The sequence below is a fragment of the Melanerpes formicivorus genome, unplaced genomic scaffold (genome assembly GCF_026170545.1).
Source record: "Melanerpes formicivorus ecotype bairdi unplaced genomic scaffold, bMelFor1.0.p_v2 SCAF_11, whole genome shotgun sequence".
Classification (NCBI taxonomy): Eukaryota; Metazoa; Chordata; class Aves; order Piciformes; family Picidae; genus Melanerpes; species Melanerpes formicivorus.
In genome coordinates, this window is record NW_027142363.1 from 12,708,502 (window position 1) to 12,732,502 (window position 24,001).

General features: G+C 42.8%; 1 protein-coding gene across 2 annotated transcripts in view; it reads right to left on the reverse strand.

Annotated features, from left to right (window-relative positions):
- RUNX1 (RUNX family transcription factor 1) overlaps nt 1-24,001 on the reverse strand; it is a 178,888-nt gene that overhangs the window by 43,213 nt on the left and 111,674 nt on the right. For both annotated transcript variants that reach the window (XM_068144576.1, XM_068144575.1), the window contains exon 5: nt 10,441-10,545. In XM_068144576.1, the coding sequence (XP_068000677.1) occupies nt 10,441-10,545 (105 nt within the window). The remainder of the gene's footprint in view (nt 1-10,440; nt 10,546-24,001) is intronic.

The window sequence follows — 24,001 nt, forward strand, 5'->3', positions numbered from 1 at the left end:
CTTTATTTTAGGTTCTTGAACCATTTTTTGCTTTCCTCATTTTCTTTGCAGCTGCAGAGAGATATAGTAAGCTACTGTATAGCATTTTGAAAGCAGGGCCTCTGAGAAGTTTCCAAACTGCATACAAGCAGGTTATTCTTTGGCTTGTTTTCTTTGGCTTGGTGTTAGCAGTACAGAATGAGTCAAACAGTATTAACTTTCAAGAGGGAAGTGGTGTGGTCAACCAAAACTGTTTGTGGCTAGATTGTGAAGATAGGTAGAGCAGGTAATGAAGAACAGCCCATAATGCAGGGTGTAGGTAGGAGAGGCAGACAGACTCAGACAAACAGAATCCTTAATAATTAAATCAACACTGTCGCCTGACTTTTTCTGCAGCTTTATACGCTCGGGTTATGACGCAGCCTGGCTTTTCTGGACTGGTCAGCCCTGAGAAGATGGCCTGGTACCTGTCATGCTTAATCAACTTGAACTACAATACTTTGCAAAGGAAGAATAAAGGTCAGGTCCTACTTTAACAAAAGAAATACATCAACTTCTCATTTATGGCTGGTTAAATTTTTTCTCGTGTCTCCTCCCACTTTTACAGGCTGCTCCTTATCTGTTCTAGGATTAAAGGCGGCAAGGGAGATGTTTCCCTCCTTTAGGATGTGTTGCAATTATTAACAAGCACATCATGCCCTCATACTAGAGACAACTCCTTCTCTTAGAATTCACAAGCAGAGTTGAGATGGTGTCTTCCCAAGCATCTGTCTCCCTCATGCTCTGCACAGACCTGTGCAGGGCTGACACAGGGACAGTCTCACCAAGGTTTATCACTACCACTACTAGGAAATACGTTTACTCATTACAATTCCCAATTGCAGCAGACAAGCAAGGAGCAAGGACACAAATGGAGATGCAGAGCAAGAGTCCTCTTTGCATTCTTCACAATGGGTAACAGAGGATGAAGCAAAAGCCTGCAGTGTTTTCATATGGGCCTGCAAAGAGGAAACTGCTGCACCTTTTGTTTATCCAGAGAAGACAAATCTGGGAAGGACTGCAAGAGAGATGAATTTTCATGCCTTCCAGTTATATTCCAAGAAGAAAATAAGGCTGCTCACTGGAAGCGCCACACAGCCTCATCCAGCCTTTCTCTTAAACACAAGTTGTTTTGGTAAACTTCTAAGTAAGGCAACGCCTCAAAAACAGAGGCTTCAGAAAAGGCCCTAGATTGCCAAAAGCTTGTTTGGTGAACAGGAGCATTTGACCACTCCATGCAGGGTGAAACTTTCCTTTCTCTTTTCCTAGCTCCCTTACCAGCCTGAGAAAAAAAAGAAACTCTTTCCCACCTCCTGTGGAAAGCACAGTAAAAGAGGCTGGTTGCAGAGGTTTTGTGGTCAGGTCCTGAGGCCTCCAGCACATCCCTGAGAGAAACTTTCTCATCTGCCAGCAGTGTGGTAAGCATTCAGTAGCCATCCCAGGAAGGACAGCAGAACCGCTGGCCAATGGTCCAGCAGCCCAGTTTTACTACCTAACCTCCTTCTAGGGAGGGTAAGGGGTGTGTATGAAGCCTTTGAAACCACAGTAGGCAGTTCTGCTGCAGGGTTTCAACTACAAGCCCATCTTCCCCCAGCTCATGCAAAACCCCTCAGCAGCTTCTTCAAACATTTTGTTTGCTTACATTTAATGACTGCCATTCAAAAGTCTTCCCTTGCTGAAGAAATATGATGTATGGAGGACCAGACTCAGAAGTCTTTCTTTCAGAACACCACTAAGTTCCCTGGAAAGATACTTGGCATGTCAGTGGGGACCAATGTATAATCATATCCCCTATGGCAAACCTACTTGCCCAAGTGCTATTTATTAATGCTCTTCTTTATATATACACACCCACAATAAATACAAGTGCCACCTATACAGACTTTCTTTTCCCCTATGGAAAATGCTCCACCCCTAAAAAACTTGTTCAGTGATTTTAACAGCTACAAATTCTTTGGAGGTAAGTGCAGTTGACAGAAAAGAGTTAGACCTACTGACTCCTTAGGGAGCATTTTCAGTAGTATACATTCACCTAACTCTGCTTTTGTCACATTTAGAGTACTTGCCCACAGATTTCAGGGGAGCCCTGAAAATACCACCATGCAAATGTAGGTAAGCACTTACAAGTATTCACCACAGTCTTTATAGCTGTTCAATCACCAGGCAACATGATAATGAATATTAAATGGGAAACAATAATGAATTTTACATGGGGAATAAAAGCTGGCAAATACAAAAATAACAACCTACCTCTTCTCAATTTAAAATCACATTAACTCAAGGGAGGATGGAAAAACACCTGTGTGGGATTCAATCACTCAAAAAATGAACTGAAATAATTTCTAAAGGACTGAGCCAGTCTTGCTGCTGTTCCTAGCCCACACCACAGCAATCTGGTTTCCTGTTTACCTACTTTATGCAAGGAAGGAGATTGTCCTGTCAACACTTCTGTGTATCTTTAAAGAATACAGCCACGTGACTAGGCAAATAAATCCACATGTGGGCTGCTGCACTCCCAGAAAAGCTCACTTGACACAAGATTTTGTATTGCACATATTTGATAATTTTATTGAACTAAAATGACACATTCTCTGTCTCATATCACCTGAAAGCAACTCCCCTAACTGACTCAGCAGGGAGAGTGATAAATGCCAGGAGAAATAATTCTCTTCCATCTTTTCCAGATGGAAAAGAAGTATCTGCACCATGAAACCTCAAGGACGCTGGAACTTATAACCTATAGAGAACCTACCTAGTGAGTAGGACAAAAAGGATTTCCCGCCCCCCCCCCCACTCCCTCATCACTGTTATGCCAGGGAGTGCCAAGCATTCATATACATTTCATAATCCTTTGCATATGATGGAGAACAACCAGTACTGTTTTTAGGAGCTGCAGGTAAGCTGCTAGCCAGTTAAAGTCCATATGATGTTCTTGCCTGAATCTTGCCTACACTCAGGAATCTTTCCACCATCGTAGTTACAGCAGATACTGATCTTTTCAGCTCTTGGGCAGTGTGTCTGTATGATTTTTAAGCTGAAACCAGCTGCTGGTCCATGATTCAAGTTTCTGCTGACAGTGAAAGGCCCCAGGGGTGGTCAAGGCTGAGGGCTCTGAGATCTTAGACAACAGGCTGATGCTGTGCCAGCCCCACCAGTCATTTTGAGGGGGCAGCCCCAGCCCGGAGCAGACCCATCTTTGAAAGGGCTGTTCTGCTATCCCCTCATGGAGGAAAAGATGCTTACCAAGCACCTGGGATGGGGGGCACAGAGAGGTCTTTCTGGGCCATGAGGGACCTGAGAGTTGCAAAGGTGACTGATGATGCTCTGCAGAACTGACTGCATCCACACACACGACCACTGGTCCTGTTCTGTAGCCAAGCTTTTAACATCTAGTATCAAGTGGTCCTGTGCTATGTGATGCTCCTGTGCTATACAGTGCTGTGCTAAGCCAGAAGGCCAATGCTACATCACTGGAGTAACAGGCTGGTTGCATGGAAGTGCATGAAAATGCAAACAGGCTGATTTTCCCCTCACTCTTCACTTTTCTTCAGAAAACACAAGTCACAAAGGGACAAATTGCCCTCTGCTCTCTCTCTGCGTACTTTCATGATGAAAAATAGGCTGGTGGCATGCACAGCTTTCACAGTGGGGGAAGACATGCCCAATCACAGGAATACATTTTAGGCTGTTTATCCCTTGTAGCTCTGGGGGACTGTGGAGCTGGCCTGGCTGCCAGGGGACTGCTAGGACCAAGCCTGTTCAGAAAAAGCTCCTTTGGTCTGCAAGCATGCCCTTGCAATATCATGCTACTTTATTTTATTTAAATGGATTCAATTGTTCTTACTTGTTCATCCTTCAATGAGACACAGACACACACAGAGAAGGGAAGCCAGCAGCGACTGCCAACCTATCCATACCCAGAGACAGCAATGCATCGAGCCACACTGTGTGAATTTGAGCTAGCAAAGTTTTGTAACTTCCCCCAGCTGCTGCACGCTTGCACATAACCATTGCACAAGCCAACTACAAATGTCCCCAGAGTGCACCCATAATTTAAGCACTAGTCCACCCACTTCAGTGTCACCCAGACAATAGGTTGTGGGGACACAAACACACAGGCACAAATCCAGCAGTGCGCAATCATCAGCCCTTCTTGCAGCCCATTCTTCTGTCTGTACATGGACTGTTTAGTTCAGAAGCTCCTGGGTGCAAGTACCTTGGCCAAGATTCTTTGAAAGTGATTAGCAAAGATGGGTTGTGATATTGAGAGGGTGATGGGCTGCAGAGCAAACAGCTAGTGCTAGCAAAGCAAGATAGAGCCTCTATTGGACTTCTGTTATACAGACGATGAGCTCATAAACACCACCTTTTCTTCAACATACTTCCTGTTAAGCCATTTCTAAGTAATGTAAGTCTCCAGGTGAATGGAAGTGCTGAAAAGCCATCACTGAAATTCATATAGTGAGTCCAATTACACAATGATTCATTTTTTCATCATTTCTATACTGTTCATTGGTACATTCACTGGAGGTGTTCAGAAGGAGACTTGACAGGGTGCTTGGTTACATGGTTTAGTTGGTTGGGTGGTGTTGGATGATAGGTTGGATGTGATGATCTTGAAGGGCTCTTCCAACCTGGTCTGGTCTGGTCTGGTCTGGTCTGGTCTGGTCTATTCTATTCTATTCTATTCTATTCTATTCTATTCTATTCTATTCTATTCTATTCTATTCTATTCTATTCTATTCCTATTCCTATCCCTATCCCTATCCCTATTCCTATTCTATTCTCAGTTTCCAACAGATGGAGACATTTGCAGCAGAAAGCAAGCAAGAAATAAAGAACATTTAGCATTATTTCACCTCTCTGAGATGAAATTGAGTGATGGTGAAAGTGAGATCAGTTTCAGCTCACTGAGATGAAAATGTGGTTGAGAGAACGGTCTGGCTTTTTCTTGCTCGAATGGTTGAAGGTGAAAGTGATGTGAAACTCTTAGAGCAATCAGCTCTTCCAAGCCTGACATGTGCGGTCTTCCTCACTTCTGCCACAGGATAAGAGGGTGCCAATTCTCCTCCCAGAAGCTACTCCCAGAACCCACCTAATTCTGGCTCAGAAGCTACTCTGGGAATCTGTGGGCAACAGTTGGATGGGGCAGAGGAAAGGATAAGCAGGTCAGCTGCACTTAACATCACCAGCCCATGGGGATTCCCTAAAAAAAGACCTTCAGCTGGGCAAGGGAGTGTTTGAAGGTTTCCTTCAGAACAGCTAGACAATGTGGGCTTTCCTTGAACCTTAAAAGTGAGTTGGGATCCCTTCAGACCAGGGTCTGAGAGTGTCTTTAACTGTAGCTGATCAAAGATTTACCTGCCCCACATCTCACCCTCAACAACTCCCCAGACCCCTCCTCTCCACCCACCCACTCCACCCCCCCCTCTAGCTTTGCCAAGAGGGAAAAGGAAATTTCCATTTCTAAAAAGGGATTTCTTGGGTCAGCTGCTTTTTAAGCTCCTTCTTGAATGTTGCTTAGCAGTATTATTTTCTCTTTCTGCTCTTCAGCATGCTGGTCTTCATATAAGGATGACAAAAAAGTGTTCGGGAAGCACACGTATCCAATACAGGATGATCTCATTTAATGTCCAGCTTAACCTTGGATATCTTAGGCCCACTGGGGTTAAATCCATGTGGTCCTTTCGTTTTGTGCCATTTCCAAGCACTTGGTCCATTAGTGATTTTTTTTTCAGAGCTATGTAAGTTAAAACAATTCAATGAGGGAACCAGAAAGAAGCAGTCAAAAGAAGTAAAACCTAATTTTTCAACAGATGTACACAGTAGGTCAAATGGCCTAGGGGAAATATTTAATTTAAGAGTCATACTATTTCTACCAAGTTTCCTAACCAAAAGTATTTTCATCAGGAGCACTACTCTTGATCTGGTTACTGCTAATGATTTTCCCCATGGACTTAGCTCATAAAAACATAAATTGCTTTATGAATCATAGAATCATAGAAGCTGGAGAAGAAAATGATGGGTTAGGTCATCTTGCCCTTCTCCCTGACAGTGCAGTATTCTTTCTTTTTACAAAAAAATTCAGAAAATAAGCATTGGTTCAGAGCTGGAGACTAAAATCATAAGTTCAAAAGGGATTTTTAAAACACATCATGTAGAGGAAAAGCCAGATTCTTAAGCACCTTGGCTCTCATCTGCACGCCATTAAAGTTTGATCAGTAGCATCTGGATAGGCGCAGCCAGAAAGTCAATGGCAAAAAAAGGACAATGGTGTAAAGCCCTGTTCATGAGTAATTACCACAATTGTAAATGCAAACCCAGTAGTTAACACAGGCAAATATGCTGCTAGGCAAAGACCTGGCCATCACAATAACCATGACCAAATGTACAATGGGACATGCAAGAACTCAAAGTCAGAGAATCACAGAATCACCAAGGTTGGAAGAGACCTCAAAGATTATCAAGTCCAACCTGTCACCACAGACCTCATGACTAAACCATGGCACCAAGTGCCACATTCAATCCCCTCTTGAACACCTCCAGGGACGGTGACTCTGCCACCTCCCTGGGCAACCCATTCCAATGGCTAACAACTCTCTCTGTGAAGAACTTTCTCCTCACCTTGAGCCTAAACTTCCCCTGGCACAGCTTGAGACTATGTCCCCTTGTTCTGGTGCTGGTTGCCTGGGAGAAGAGACCAACCCCCTCCTGGCTACAACCACCCTTCAGGTAGTTGTAGACAGCAATAAGGTCTCCCCTGAGCCTCCTCTTCTCTAGGCTAAACAATCCCAGCTCGCTCAGCCTCTCCTCATAGAGCTTGTGCTCAAGGCCTCTCCCCAGCCTCATTGCCCTTCTCTGGGCACGTTCAAGTGTCTCAGTGTCCTTCTTAAACTGAGGGGCCCAGAACTGGACACAGTACTCAAGTTATGGCCTAACCAGTGCTGAGTACAGGGGCACAATGACTTCCCTGCTCTGCAGGCCTTTCTGCAGTATGAAGGTGGCACATATAATACATGCTTTGCTATTGTCACCTATTATGGTATCTACATGCATCTTAGTGAGCCAAAAAGACTATGCTATGCCTATTTGCTTTTATAGCCTTTGGTTGAGTATTTTTCTGTTTTCCAAAACTGACTTTAAATCCTGCTTTATGCTATGTTTTGCAGTTTCTTCCCCAAGCATGTCTAGTTGAAGAGACTGCCCTTTTGCTTTAAAAAACCCAACATTTTGAGAACCCATCTAATTCTGGCTCAGAAAGTGCTCTTGATCTGACATTCTCTGAAGACCAAAGAAAATGTTTCTGTTATTTCTTAAGCTAATCAATTTTAAATGTTGTTTTTGTTTTGTTTTGTGGGTTGTTTTGGTTTGGTTTGGTTTTAAGGTATGTCTATGTCCTGTAAAGTTGGCCAGAATTCACCCTGGTGTAAAGTTCTGGCTTTTGTCTCTGATGGTCTACATCCTCAGAAATGGTCTTGTACCTTCCACCATTTTTTTTCTGCATGTCTTTTGCTTTCCCAGGTCTCTGTAAGACAGTAGTATCTAATTATTTTGCCATTACTGTCTTCCACAGATTTCTTTTGAACTGGGACATCTTATAAAGTAGATCTCAGTATTTCTGTAATGCCTTTAGCTCAAGCAAATGAGTGAGTCATGGATCTATAAGCAAGAATGGTTCTCAAACTACAAACACTCTAATCTAGCAATTTGTATTTTGACCCTAGCCTCAATACAGTAAGGCTGATATAATTTAAACCCCCCCTCAGTACACAGCTGCATGTTTTGACATATCTGGCCACAAATCTTGTACATGTGCTTGTGCAGGTAACAGCCCTGCAATCGATCTTTGTGCAGGCTATACATGCAACCCATCTAACTGAACCGATGCAAAATGGGATACATCCGCTGAGCCAGAGTAAGGAAAAATAAATGTAAAGGCCAAACCAGTCAGAACTGTCCCAGAATGGAGAATTCACTTCTTCTTTCCTACATAGACTGTGGTATATGCCATCAGGCCAATCCACATCTCATTCAAACGTATAAAGAGAAGAGACACCAGACTGACAGCAACAGCCACTGAGATTCAGAAACCCTTGGTGAGAAGCCAGAGTGAAGGATTTGGCCCTAAGAGGGCCAATGGTAGCCTGGGCTGCATAAAGGAGAGTGTGGCCAGCAGGTCACAGGAGGTTCTCCTGACCCTCTACTCTGCCTTGGTGAGACCTTATCTGAAGTATTGTCTGTTCTCAGCTCCCTAGTCCAAGAAGGACAGGGAACTACTAGAGAGACTCCAAGAGAGAGCTATGAGGATGATTAAGGAAATAGAATGTCTGTTTTATGAGAAGAGGCTGGGAGACCTGGGGCTTTTTAGCCTGGAGAAGAGAAGGCTGAGACTGGATCTCATCAGTGCTTGCAAATACTTTAAGTGAGTGTCAAGAAGACTGGGGCAGCCTGTTTTTGCTGGTGCCCAGTGACAGGATGGGGGGACAACGGTTCCAAAGCGCAACAATGGGAACTTCTGCTTCAACGTGAGGAAAAACGTCTCTACCTAAATAAGGAAATTTATTTTTAGGGTGATGGAGCACTGGAACAGGCTGCCCAGAGAGGTTGTGGAGTATCCTCTGAAGACTTTCAAAACCCAGCTGGATGCAATCCTGTGTGGCCTGCCCTAGGTGAACCTGCTTTGGCAGGAGGGTTGGACTTGATGATCTCCAGAGGTCTCTTCCAATCCCTACCATAAAAGGAGCATAATACCTTCTACACTGTGTCATGAATGGCTTAGCAATAGACAGAGCTGTGCATTCTTATCAAGGGGGAAGTCTCACCTCTTCTCCTTACAAGCAATAAAGCCTCCTCCACTATGCTGCTGATTTGTCTATGGAAAAGTGAAATTATTTACAAGGAAGCTTTTACATACATTTGAGTTGGGATGATAGTTATGTTGCTTCAATATGTATTATATCTCTACTTCCTTTTTAAAATGTAGGATCTTATTAAATATTAACTATTATACTAACTGAAGAATTGATTTAAAACAGTAGGTATGCCTGCAGGATGATTTTGTGTCTTACCATTGTAGCAGACTCATATTCAAAACACTAAAGCTTATTTGTTGTCTGCAAACTATGAGCATGCCCAAGGAATTCCACATGCAAATTTGCAACTTGCATATACAAACATCTTTTTTTATGTGCACAGCTGCCTGGTTCACCAGGGGTATTTTTCAGGGACAATTCAACCACAATTTACAAAAGCAATAAACACAAACTGAATAAGAAGCCTTACCCAAACAACAGTATTTGTTTTAAAGTCTGGCCTCAAATCCAGAAAAATATAGGTCATATTTTTCTGCTAAATACATGCAGTACCATGATGCAACTCAGACAAATGGCAGCTGGAGAAGAAAATGCACAGGTATTTAATGAATTTTCTAAACTATTTCAGCTGAACTTTCAAATCTATCTTTTCTTCCCTCACCCAATTAAACAATCCCAAGCTGTGAGTCTCATTCTTTAGTGGGTGTTTGAATCCTGCTGCTGTCTTCTCATGGGATGATTCCACTTAAGCAACAGCCAGAACTTCTGCCAAGCATGCGGGAGGAGTGCAAGAAATTAACCACAAAACCTCAATTTACATCAGGGCATTTCAATAGAAGTATGAAAAAGCCCCACTTGGGCTAGTGACAGGTTAACAGTTGTCTCCACTAACAGGAAGTGCATGTGCAGCAGAAGCATCTAAACCTGCATATCCGGCTCCACCCTCACTTCACTCTCCAGACAAAACAGCCTGCCCTTGCCATCTGAACAAAACAACTGCCTGTGTGAGAGGTGCATATATTCCCCTGGAGGTACCAAGTCATTCATCTCCTCCTTGTACTTAATTCTTAAAAAAAGAGAGGGGAAAAAGAAGGAAAGATTGGGTGTCTGTGAAAATGGCTGCTCCTAAGGGTGCTATATGACAGCATGAGCAACAGTGAACTCCATAAAGCATCTACCAGGTGACCTCTCTCAGGCATCTATTTCTTTTTGCAGTGTGGCTGAGCTTGAAAAGTTAGATCAATGACATATTGGCTTCCAATGCTTTAAAGTCCTCTTAACATCTGAAAGGCAAGACTATAAAGAAATGATGCGTAAGGTATATGCTGCCCACCTTTTTACCAGCATCTCTTCTGTCAGCTTTTGGTTATGATCCAAGTTACCCCTGGGCAGATACTTTGCAAATGCAGTGCAAGTCATGTTCTAGATCAGCTGAAGAAGACCCATGAGAAACACGGCTTTGGGAAGGAATAATTAAAACCAACCGAAGAACAGCCTTGGCTTAAAACATACCCACTGCTCCACAAGCATTGGATATTGATGTGTTTTGTGAGGCTGGTGATGAACACCTAAACTAAACCACTGACTTGGTGAGCATTAGCACACTTACTTCTGGGTTCACGTGGTCCATCCACTGTTATCTTGATGGCTCTGTGGTATGTGGCTACTTGTGGTGGATTCGTGAAGACCGTGATAGTCAGCGTGAAGCTTTTCCCTGCAACAGGAAAAAAAAAGGCATTACTGAACATATGTGTGGAGAAAAGGTGTACTCCCCATTTCAGACAGCACTTAAAGACACCAAATGGCACAGAACCACTTTAGCTGTCCATAGCTGAAGATTGATATGTGCCAAGAGAGCAGGGTTTATAACCTCACAACTGCCTGGTGCTGGATGCATTCCCTCCTTAGCAACAGCTCAAAGCTTTCAGAAAGCAGAAATTAATTTATATTTAAATGAGCTACACTTTGTTTGTAAAACAAAAGGAGGTTACCCTTAAAAGTTAAGAATTTATCTGATCTACATGACTGCTGGAAGGTTATCTGTACTTCCTAAAAGGTGTTAGTTCAGAGATGTTTAGAAATTGTGGCTGACTCTTCCAAAACTGCCACAGGAATCTGATCAACACCACTTGTTAAAATTAAGAACTGGATGCTCAGATCCCCTAGGGAGATTATAACATCCCACACTTTTGTGGTATTACCTCAATTCCTTTAAAAAATAATCTGCTACTGCAATGTCAAGAAACAAGGTAATGGGAGGAAAAAATAATCCTTACATCTTGCCCACAGAGAACTAAACTATCTCATGAAAATACATCAAAACACTATGCTTCGTTTTTCTCTTATTCAGTAAGAAAACTGTGAAGAACTTTTCCAAATTGTTATGTGCACACCACCCCTCTAAGTTCATAAGAGCACTCATTTTGAGGGCCTGGATTTGCTTTTGGCCAATGGCAGCAGTTACTTCAGGCATCTTTTAAATAACAAAAGGAACATTCTGCATCTTTGATAAGACTGCATATATGCATTCATTACGGCTTTGGCCTGGACAACAATCAAAACATCGCCTGTCAGCAGGTTTAGCATACTTATCTCAGCATCATGGAGGACTCAGATACTGACAGGAATCTTTGTTATCAGTAAGAGACATCAAGGGACATCACCCCAACTTAGATAAACAGGAACTGTTTAAAGAAAATTGAAGTTCTCCTCCTTTGGGTACATGCTATGGGAGCTTTCCCATACAGATCTGCCTGCTTCATTTTACTACTGGCTCCAGCCCTCCCAAGTGCCAAGTTTCTTCCTTTCTAAGACTTCCCACTTTTATTGTTTGCTTCATTCATCTAGATAAATAAATATAAATTTAAATATAAATGTAAATATAAATGCCTGCCTCTAGCAGCAACATTCCCCCCCGCCCTATGCACACTCATTTGAAATTCAATACTTCTCTTAATGCAGTTCCTACTTTGGTGCTAATGGTCTGTATCAACATCACCGTGAGCACACACACATAGTTGTTACTGGAAACTGTCCTCATCACATCCCTGTGAATTAGGGAGGTATTCTCTCCAGTCTACGGATGAGGAACTGTGGGGAGATAAAGTGTCTTGGCCACGATCTCACAGGAAGCCTGTGGCCAGCGATGCTAACCACTTTGGCTGCTGCAACTAAATCCAACTTTAATCCTGAATCACAGCCCTGACAAAATAGAGGCTGAAGCACAAGCCTCACAAATCCCAGGCCAGTGCCTTCCCACCTCCACATCCTCAGGAGAAAGCAGTCCATCAGATCAAAAGAATTGCAACAGAAGCTAAAATAATTTCAGATCCCTGTCCCAGGGTTCTTGGCCCTCAAGTCTTGGGCCCTACAACTACCCAGACCAAGGATGCCTGTGTTCTTGGCATTCTTTAAATATCAAATTTATTAAATTATCAAACACATGATAAAGCTTTACACCTTTGTCACTCTTTCTCTACCAGAACAACAGAGTTCAATAAACTTGCTTCCACAGAACTTTAACACCTAGGGGATTAGACTTAACAAATACAGGAGAAACACCTGTAGATCTTCTTTCCAAACCTGGTTTTGCTGTATCATTACACACACCCAGACCACTAGGACTGAAAAAGACTTTGAAAATATACTTTATTTCCTTTTCTGATCTGCAGTAGTTCCATTTTGCTTCCTGATTGATTTTTTTTTTCTTTTTTTTTTGGCAACTGCTGATGTATTTAGGTAAGGCACTCCTGCTAGTCTGCTGAAATACATAGTAACTTTATTTCTTTAGAAATATGTGGGTTTTCCACATAGAGAAGAAACACTGGGGGGAAAAAAATGTATAACAAGAGTAAAATGTGGCCACATTACCAGCTTAGCAGACCAGAATAAAGAAGAGGGAGGTGAAGTTACTTTCATGATGTTCTACAGACTAGACTAGATCCCAGAGTCTGTATAAGGTTGTGTCACAAGCTGGCAAAAGTATGAAGATACTTAGCTTACTTCTTGTTGACAGAAGACTATTCATTAACCACACGCTGGTTAACCACAGGACTATATAACCATAAACCTATGTGTCACTCATTACTACTTACCAATAATTCTGGCTGTGTTTTTTTCTCTGGTCATTATGTTTCTTTTATATTTAGCTTTATTAAGTGGTTTTATCACTTTAATTCATGGCTTCTACCTCATTCATCATTTATGTGTCTGGTTGACGAAGGTAGATTGAGATTGGAGGTATTGTTAGTGAAATCTGTGTTTTATGGAGATACCTGTTTAGGGATGACAGCAGGACTATAAACATCTCCTCCTTGCTTTCATGTATTATGATGCAGATTTATATTTTCAACATACACTTGCATAATACACTAACACACAAGTCCATGCACATACACCTAAGTATGCAACATGCAGCACACTAAACTGGTGGAAATAATACCAGATTAGTCACTGAAGGCTGCATTCAGACTCCCTAACTCTGAAGCCTGTATTAGATGCCATGATTTCCCATGCCTAAGTAAGTGGACCTCCTAACCACAATTAGGAAACCTATGCTGAGCATTTAGTTTCTCTGCCAAACTCAGAAAAGGACAGGTGCCACCAAAACTGAGCCAGACAACCTAAATGATGGACTGACTTCTCTAGTGACTATAAAGAGGGAGCAAACACTCCAAGAAGACGTTCTGAAATGCTGGCATTGTTTGGATGCCTCCAACACTCATGATGACAATTTGATGATGTCCTAGTAGCAAGAGCAAGCTGACACATAGCCTTCCATTAGGTAGCATCAAAATCTGAGTCCCTCTGAGTTAAATAGTACACCCTACAGAACACCTACACAAAGAAGCTTGAAGCCAATCACTACTGCACCATTGTGGGAGCGTGCCGGTGATGGAAGGGCTCACGGGTGATGTCAATGCCAAGCTTTACCTCACAGGGTTGTAAGAAACACTTCAGAGACTCCTTCTCTCTCTGTAACTATCCCTGGCAGCTCCTAATACTAGGCACACAGCATCTCATGAGCACAAGGATTAAATTCTCCAGATGTGGGACAGGGCTCTGCCTTTGGAAACCCTTCCCACAGACATCAAGCACATCCTCATATGTGTAAGGGCAGAGCAGAAAACTCACTCCTTCCATAAAGCCTTCCCTCACAACTAGGATAGGAAAAAAGTGCTTGGTAATGTTTATTTTTGCAAGAGCATTAAGGTCAGAACCTTTCTAGAAAAAATAATGGAAACTGTAGCATTTCTGGCCAAAATACAATACTTTTTAAATGATATGTAGCGACTCTGTTGATGGGTTAGCTGGAGGCTGTACTATCAGTACAGTGTCCTCAAGAATTGCTGCTGACTTGACAGCTGAAGTCAGACGGATTAAACCAGCACATGACTTTACAGGATTGCTCCTAAGATTCCCCAATGCTGTGCAAAGCTGCAAGAACCTAAGAGGAAGCACAAGGCAGAAAGCTACTGTCCACTCAGCAATGCTGTTCCTGGACCAGTAAAAGGTGAAGATCAGCCTCCAAGAACCACAGCGTCTGAAAGTGATCTCAACTCCAAGACAGGAGTCTAAAGTCTGCATTCAATCTGCATCACATCTGACAGAGGCTGGAAGGAGAATGAGCAGTGAGCTCATATTTAGTATGAGAGAGGATTGAAGTGGTCCCCCAGAACAGCACTGAAGGGCTCTAGAGGGAGCAATAGGCTTGTATGCTATGGCCCCTGGGAAAATTTGAGGAACCAAAGGGGAAAAAATGAATCCCAAGTGACAACACCGTCACATGAAGCTCCTGTGTCCTGCTTTAGTCATCTCTGAGCAGTGTCATGACCAGATGTGTCTGAAGATGGAAGGAAGGCACACTTAAAATATAAATGACTGTACGGCCAGGCACAAAGGGGAATGAGAACAGATACACTTTAGGGAAGAGAGGATGCCTTGAACCTGTCATTTAATTTTAATCCACTTCTTTTTCAGGCTGAAAGACACACTGACTCCACTGATGATGCTTCATGCAAATGATGACAGAAAAAAATGGGAGTTTGCTCTGGGTGGGGCACAAGGGGCAGTAGAGAAGGGAGGCCAACAAATAATGTGGTTAAAATGACTATCTTTTGCTTTGGGGATTTGTTCTGATGATCACAGATGTGTCATTAGAGTTGTTTGTTTGCTTGTTTGTTTTTTAAATTGTTACAATAAATTATTAAACAAAAAGAAGAAGAAGAAGAAGAAAGGGAAAGGAGCCAAGAATGCTTGTGCTGACAACAGGTATAGATGGAGCAATGGAAAATGTAATACACCAGTAACACACAAATTCTATTACAGACATTTCTGTTGTATCAGAGAGAGACTGCCAGGTTCTAGCAACAAAGATTATAATACCTTTTGGTTTTTTTTAACTGTAGCTCCTACTTTGTAGTGCTGGCATATTTACTGTTATTAAACCAAGCTAAATGATCAATTTTATACATCCCTGCAAATTCTCACAACAACTTTCTGGATATCTGTCAAAGCGAAGAAGTCTGCTGCATCCTAATGTATCTGACTGTATTGCTGAGCAGGATGCAATACACACACACGCTTGAATGGTAAATGTCAGCTATTATAAGCTGGAGGAAATTTTTGCCATTTTTAGCACTTAAACCCCTTAATACTCCCAATGTAACCAATAGGATGAGAAGACCCAACATAATTTGACCGATCATTAGTTAACTGCTGTTCGTCGTAAGAATGAAGTATTTTTGTAGATGTTCAAGTTGCATGTCCAGTTGCAAAACACATGCACAGGGCCAAATTCTTTGGCTTAGATGGTGACTCTTTCCTCTTGCCTGTTGTGCTTTGTCCAGTGGCTATTTCATCAGAAAAAAAAAACCCTGCAGCTGAAGTAAGCAGCATTAAAAAAACAACACAATTTGTTTACCACCAGTACCACTGAACTTAAATATGAGAAGAAACTGCTATCTGCTACCATGCTGTAAATAGTTTACAAAGACTAACCACCACAGACCAATGGTCCAAGCAGATAAATGTGAACATGGGGAGATGTCAGCAAATAGGAGTAATTGCCCAGAGAAATGCAAGAACTGCCCCTGCAAATGAGCTGCATAGGCAACATGTCTGTGCCTTTATTTATATGGGTGTTTTGCGAGTATAAATGTGTGTCAAGTTGGAGATTTAGGAAATACACTCACTTGCCTCCTGACAAACCAGCCTGGGTAAGCATAAAGGTATACTTCTGAACATTTCTGTGGAGTGTCTCACTCCAGGAAGTCCTTCTATCTGTGTTTACATAGCATCTACTTACCCAGAATGAAATCTCCATCCCATTAAATCAATAGGTGTTTTGTTCTGCATTCATATGGTTCCAAGTTGTCATGCAAATAACCAAAAGCAGCCCTGCTACAGATTTGGATACAACTATGCACTACTGAATTTGCTTTGCAATAAGTTGTGGAAAAGCAATTTGCTGCTGCAGAAGCGTGGCTGGCACTGGCTTCTCCCCTTCCCTTATTTCCCAGCTCCTGGCAGCACTGAGTGCTTAACTGAGATGTGCACTTCACTCTCTCTTCCTTTTCTGCCCATACTGCATGCTTTTTTTCCAGCTAATGAGTCAAATGCTGTGGTGGAGAGCAGCAGAGCTGTCTGCCTCTCCAGCTATGTGTCTAGGGCAGAATCATTTCAAGGCATTATTTTGGTGAAGTGCATGCACTAAGGCAACACAGGAACTATAGCGAACAACCAAAATGACATAACTGGAATCGAGGAACATTGACAGAAGCTCTGTGAAGTTAAACAGGCACTCAGATTAAATTTTACCTTAAGCCCATTTTCTGGGTGATAAGGATTGTCCCTGACACTCTTCTTATTTCATAACTCAAAATAAGTGTAAGTCTGCAAGCTGTGGACATGAAATATTTAAGCAAACAGATGCAGAATCTGGTTCTATACTTGGTGTAACTTACAGCTGTTAAGATAAAGCTGACTCAGGTCCTTGGCAGCTATTCCAGCAGACATGTATTGATGATGCACAGCAATGTTTTGTGCATGTCTCTTGTCATCAGCTGTGCCAGGCTGTCCCCTGCACTACACAAGACCTGCCCCCTACACTACACATTTCCCTTTGCACTGGAGAATGCCTATACAGGTAAAAAGGTCCTAAAGTAATTTTCTCCTCCTTTTCTGTGCCACAGTGGTACCAACATTCAAATCCCTTTCCTCAGAAAGAGGGGGATGGGGGGAAAACAACACCCCCTCCCCCCCATCTTCCTGCTGGAATAAACAAAAAAAAAGCCAGCACCCAGCATCCCCAAAACATGTCATTGTCAATTCAAAAATCACCTATTTGCTTGAATCCTGGTTTTTATCCATTCTTGCAGCAACTAACACCTTTAGTATTTGATCTGATGCCCTCAGAAGAGTGATTCTCCCTTGTTCAACTAGGGATCCCTCACATTCTCAGGCATTACAAAGGTGGAACTCAGCTCACAAAAACAGTCACAAATTTTCTCTCTTCTTTTTGGCCAGATGTTTACATTTTAATTTGTCTGAGTTCGTGTGCAGCCAGTTTCACTTCTGTGCTGATGAGCAGTTTCACTTCCCAGTCCCATGTGCTGTCATGATGACACCATCCACCGCCTGCTCCAGCCTTGCAGGGGCCTCCGCGCTAATCCCTTCCCTGACAGCCTGACAATGTGTGTGAAAGTGCAGCCGCTGCTGCTGCTGCTCCACGGTTTGCCTGCGAGGCACCTGGTGGCCCTTCTCTGCTTGAGAAACTTGGGTCTGAAATGCACTTGTTTGAAATGTTCACGTCTAAAATGTTAGATGCAAGACGTCAGCCTCAGTCAGATTCCTGTGGCTTCCTTCCCTCAGGTTACTACTTCTACCACCTTTGTGTCATTTTTCCTGTGAATGTGCATCAGCAGAGATGGCACAAAAGCATGGTTTATTCTGTTTAGAGAAACAAAGCTGGTGGCAGTTGAGCAGCTGGAGATGGCAGCTGTAAGCACTAAATAGTCATGGCCATTTATTGGGAAGGGAGCTGCAGCAGAAGACATGTAAGGAGGGTAACTCGTAGCTTATGGGAAAATATAAATGAACAAACTGAGAAAACTCATAGGGTCAAGATATTTGGGACAGAGGTGGCAAGAAGGAGGTCTCTGAAGACAGACTGTCCTACAATAATCAGCTTAGGGTGACACCCAGTAGTTAACGTCGATGTTAGTCACTTTTGTATGCCAACATCAACATTCCACAAACACACAAACCAACAGGAATCCACCTGTATGTTGTTGTCTAATTTCACAAGAGAGACTATTTCAAGCAATGGTAGGAGCATCATTTGTACTTCAGCATCCTTGGGTCTAAGTCCTATGTAAATACCAACTTACAAGTTTTGTGATGGGGTTATGTATATATATATATCACAGTATCACTTAGGTTGGAAAGGACCTCAAGGATCATCGAGTCCAACCTATCAACACAGACCCCATGACTAGACCATGTGTCTGTGTGTGAGAGAGACAGCAGGTGCACCAGAGTTAAAACAATGACAATGCATGACAAAAATGTTCAGAGAATTGTTTCTGAAAGACAACACAACTGACATGTTTTAACTGAATTTTTGGAGTGGGAGGCCTGCAGAAAAGTTTTTTAAATGGATTAAAGCACTGAAAGGGCTGGGATGGGAGGGGAAGACCTTTTAATGGAAGAGCAAAGCAGCCTCTAACTATAAGTGGAGTTGCTGCAGTAACCACTATAAAATTCTTATGAACTTGGGTGGAGACAATAATTACAGCACAGGAAGAATGAGATGCTATGGGGTGCCCAGCCTCTGCGGCAGAGTGGCAGCACAAGGAAATTACAGTCTGAGTCTCACAATGCAATGCTTAATGTTAAAATATTTTTAAGACTTGAAAAGTGTACATGCAATTTGCACAAGTGTACATGTCACTAGTGTTTGAACACAAATTTGGAGAAGGTGCAATTTCCTCCTCCCCTCCGTGCCCCCTGCCACCGAAGATAACTCTAATGGCAAAATCTAACGCTCCTATGAATGGGATACCTTAAAACCCAAACCTCTGCTTTCAAGCTGTGACCCACTACATATCAAGGGAATCTGACTTTTTTTTTCCCCCCTTTGTGCAATAGTATTTTAGTTTTAATTTTAAATTAAGCGCTTCTCTACAGCAGAGCTTCCGCTGTTTGCCAACAAGTGTCCAGAAACGACTTAGCCTTCACAAAGTGCATCCAGCTGCAAGGCAGAACGAAAAAATGATCATTCAGCAGACTGCTGTGTCACTGCTGAATGGTTCAGAGAAAGGGAAAAACATCAACAGGGAACACCAGATGAAAAAGACAGTTCAGAATAAAATTACTTAAATTCAAAGCTACCACCTTCTCACAGAAAATGCTTTGGGATCTTTTAAGCCTAATAATAATCCTTAACCCAGCTATAATTTCAAACCATTAATAAGCTTTTTGAGGTAGAAATTATCACCCTCTTTATAGGTGATGAGAGAGACATGAAAAGGTTGAGGCCCAGATTCACAAGCGGATTTAGCTGCCTGAAGTGGGATTCAGGTTTGACTTAAACGCTTAAGCCCAAAATTACACCCCTTATCCCTCCTAAACCCCCATCCAAGAGGTACCTAGCAGTAGCCATGGTGAATGTCTGTGGGGGCTTCCACTGCTAAACTGCCTCGTGCTCTCAAGGTCGCAAGCTTGGACTTCATGAAGAAGCATCTCAACATGGTCAGTTGGACTCAACCCACATCTCAAAGCCCTCCTCTTCCCCTTCTTCTTGAGGCAATTTGGTTTGAGAGCTGCTGCTCAGGACTCATCCACTGCCAACCTCTCATGGTGGCCTCTGCTCCTGATGTAAGCATTAGGGCACTTCCCTAGGGGAGGTCCCTTCTTTGCAGGATGCACCTCAAATGTACACTGTACTCATCCCCAAGGGTGCCATGACCAGATCACTGTGGTGGGGTGGCAGAATCTTCAAGATTAGCAGCCCCAACAGTTGGAGGTCATCTGGAAGAGGTGCTTTGGGCAGAGGGATGGTGCACGCAAAGTTCTCAGGGCTGGTAGCTGCAGCATTTGTGGTGTGGGGAGCACCTTGTTTCACTCTCTTCTTCAAGGGCTGCTTTTGTGTTTGCATCCATGGTTTCTTCACCCCTCGAAGCCCTATTCTCATCATCTACCTAATTGTCAGAACAGCAAAACCTCAATGTAATGGGTGTTGTGGTTTTGGCAGATCCTATTCTGAAGCACCTTCATTTCATGGTGCATTTGTTCTGTGAACCTAGGAAAGGCTCTTTGAGAGCTGGATTTTGTCTCAGTCCTTCTTGCTTTTCCCATCATTACCTTCACTTGGGACCTGTCCAAGTCTGGCTACTTGTCTATCCACATGCTGGAATACCTCAGTGCTCTGGCATGATGAAGGAGCTGGGAAGAAATATGCTCCTTGCCCTACAAAGTGATGAAGATGATGACCTCTCAGCATGGCTGCAGGCAGAGGGATCAGGTACGGGGAACGAGGAAGGGGGGAGCTCACAGAAGAACTGAGTTCACTGCTCTGAATATGAAAGGCAAGGAGCACTTTCATGATCAGGGCCATTTTAGCAAGTGAGAGACTTCCGGCTGCAGTGGCCTAAAGCAGGTGAACACCAAAAGACAACCTGACAGGTCATTTGTTGAGAAGCTAGCTGAACATGGGAGTGTGCACTGGGACTGTTTACTTTGAGTTCATTTTCTTAGAGGAAGGACTCCTCTGTACTGTCATTATACTAATGCAATGCACATTGATTTCAAAGCTTGGAAGAGGTCTAGGGTCACTCGATGGATATCCATGCAGTCAGTGATGGGGGAGATAACACTGCCATTACAAACTTGGAACCTGTCAAGTTTCACCAGAGACAAATTTCAAATGTAGAATAACCTCTTGTGGCCTCAGATATGGATGCAACTTTGTCAGACTTCTAGTGCATAAAGTCTAGCCTGCAGAAACTTTGCAATCATGCCAAAGTGTCTCCCTCATTTTCTTCCTAAACTTCAGGGACCTGATGTACATACACATTGCTCCAAGCACTGCCTCACTGAAGAGCTCTTATAATATCAAGCCTTCAAAGCAGCTGCTTCACGCCTCCTCACCTTGGTCTCCAGAACCTACACCCTCTCCCCCACATACTGCCTGCTCACTCCCCACACCATACTGCAGGTAGCTCCCCAGCCTCGGGGGGACCAGTAGGAAAGTGCAGCAGGGACTCAGGTCAACGGTGCACTTGGAGGCCAAAACCTGCTCCTGAGAAAAAGGCTTACACAGGAATCCCAACTTGTTCTGAGAGGCAGCAGCTCTTAAAGGGGGTGCACAGGAGAAGCATCAATAGACAAGGGAGGACAAGAGACAGATTGATACAGGACAGATATGAAGGGAATAAGGTCAGTTTCAAGAGGCTGAGAAAACTGCGTTGGAATAATATGATGAGGAAAACAGGGGAGAAATAGAATGGGAGCAAAAGAGATGGAAAGGCACAGAGCATTATAGAGAAAAAAAAAAGTCTAATTTTTACTAATGCTAGGTTTTAGAGGGCAGCAGATACTGATTCAGACCAATGAGGGTTTATGCACATGACTATGCTGGAAAAGACTTTCCCAAAAGCAATTGTGATTTACAGCATCCTCCCTTCTGCTAATCCTGAGTGAACTGACAAGGACTGCATGCCATAAAATAGTCAGCTGAAGTTCACTAGCCAACCCTGAAGACAATTATCATTTGTTTTTCAGAATGCTTTTATTTTTAGAGCACACTAGCAGCTATTATTTGAGTTGTAATACAGGTACATGGGTACACACAAACATAAATATTTGTTAAGTAGAACTCAAGCAGCCTCTTAAGGAGGCCACACTAAAATAAAAAGCAAAGTAAAATAAAACAAAAAAAAAAAAACCCAAAAAAAAAAAAAAAAAAAAAGAAGAAGAAGAAGAAGAAGAAAGAAAAATAAAAAGAAAGCTGAAAAGCAAACAGATCTCTTGAAACTATGTAACCTCTTCATCTAGAGAGGTACTTTGTTTTCTCTAAGCAGTATCCTGGTAAGCCAAACTCCTTTTATCATAGGGGAAAAAAAAAAACAGAAGACAAAAATAAAATGCTCAGAGGACAGCATCTGCCTCATCCTCATCTTCAGCCCAAGTCTGAAAAACGTACAAGCAGAGCTCTGCAGAACCAAAAAATAGATTTATTGTTATTGGACTGAGGGCAGTGGTTCAGCACTTGGCATGGCCACTGTTTACAGCAGTAATGCTCCCGGAGACAGGAAGTTCTCCAAATCGCTCTGCCATTATTTTTCTCCTGTTGACACTTTCTGATCAAGAGGGTTTTTTTTTGCCCAGACGAAATTTTAAGTAACCCAGCAGAGAGTGTTTGGGAGCTGGCAAATCCAGCCGCAGTCATGCTCAGCCTCACGGACCACATGATGTTTTCTGAGCCAAAGCCCTGCGCAGAGCTGCGTCGTACATATACTTTCTTACACAATCAACGATTCATGCAAACCCGGCTGCACGTAGCGAGTGTGTGCTGAAGACGGCTCAGGCAGCTCAGGCGTAATGAGCAAGTCTTCTCCTCTCCCCTCCTCCTGCCCCTATGCTCCTGCCAAGGGCCAGGACCGAGGCAGCCATAGTCCTCAAAGGGCTGGGCTTATTGATCAATGCAATGCCTTGGCTTGAAATAGGCATCAGCTCCTCTTGTACCAGTGTGGGAAACCAGCGCCCAGAATTCTTCCACAGCTACTCAGTTTACACAGAAATCTCAATTAAAATTAACAACACAACTAAGCAACCCTAAATCACTTAAAAATGAAATTACCACTTCTGGCCTCTGTCTTTTAGAGAAAAATTCACCATTCGTAACAGACTGGAGGGAAAAAAATCCTGTGGTAAACCAACCTCTAACAGACAGTGGGGGTGTGGACCAGCAACACCATTCCTTTCTTTAGCCACTCTCCATAGGCAGCAGAGCTGGCAGCAGCGGCCCTGGGTGATGCCTAGCTTTCCCACCTCAAAGGCCGTGCTAGCCTTGCCCATGCCTGGCACAACGGCAGGGCTGCAGGATGGCTCAAGGGAGCTGCCCGCGTCTTTACAGCCAACCTGCCCTCTCGCTGGCTGCGGTGTCCTGCTAACCCCACGCACTTCTCAATCCAAAGTATAAATAACTGGTTGTTTTTAAACTCTATCAATTGACTCTTTTTCTTTTTTTTCTTTTTTTCTTCCCAGTTCTGACTGCTGTTGAATTTCTTCTATTTTCATCCCATCTGGCACGCACGACTCATTGTTACTCCAGTATCTGATACCGCATCCCCTGAAGCATTCCAATGGCTTGGATCAGGACCCAGCCGGCTGCTTAACACTGATTTTATGATCCTGTTGAATAGCATCCTCCTCTGTTTTGCACATATTTTTATAATTTAAGTAAAAAACCAAAAAAAAAACACCACAAATTTTACCAAGACGCTCCAATAAAGCAACTACAAGCTGAAGTTCCACAGAAAGAGCAAAATTCTGACTCAAGAAGACTCAGAATTCAGGACAGTAATTTCTGGGGTTTAAGTATTTTAGAGATCCTGTCTTCTTTTTTTTCCTTCCCCAAAATTATATCAAGAAAGATCCCTGATGGCAGAAACTTCTGATTATGCTTGGCAATATCTCTTGTGCTCTCCTACCAGCTACACCTGTGAAAAAGGAGTACTTCTTTGGCTCTGTAGAAATTGAAAACTGCCACAAAACTTCTCTATTACACTAAACCAAATAGCCAGCAGGAAAGATACACATATAGGCTTAATTTTCAGTCCCTTCCAAGACACAGTTTTTAAAGAGGCCTTGCTGGAAAGCTGTCACAAAGCTCCAGCTCCCAGCTATAGTCCGAGATCTTCTGCAGCAAGCCAAGACACTTCCCCATTAGCTACTATTATGATAACCTATTAATAATTATTTTCATCTGGAAAACATGTTTATTTGTTGGGTTTTTTTAGATGCTATATTCTACAAAGAAGATAGTTACTGGGATTAATGATTCCATGAGGAAAATATGTAATGCTTACTGAGCCATGAAGCCTTTCCTCTCCAAAATAACTATTTATTTTTAATTTTCTCCAATGAGCTTCGATGGCGTCAAGCTC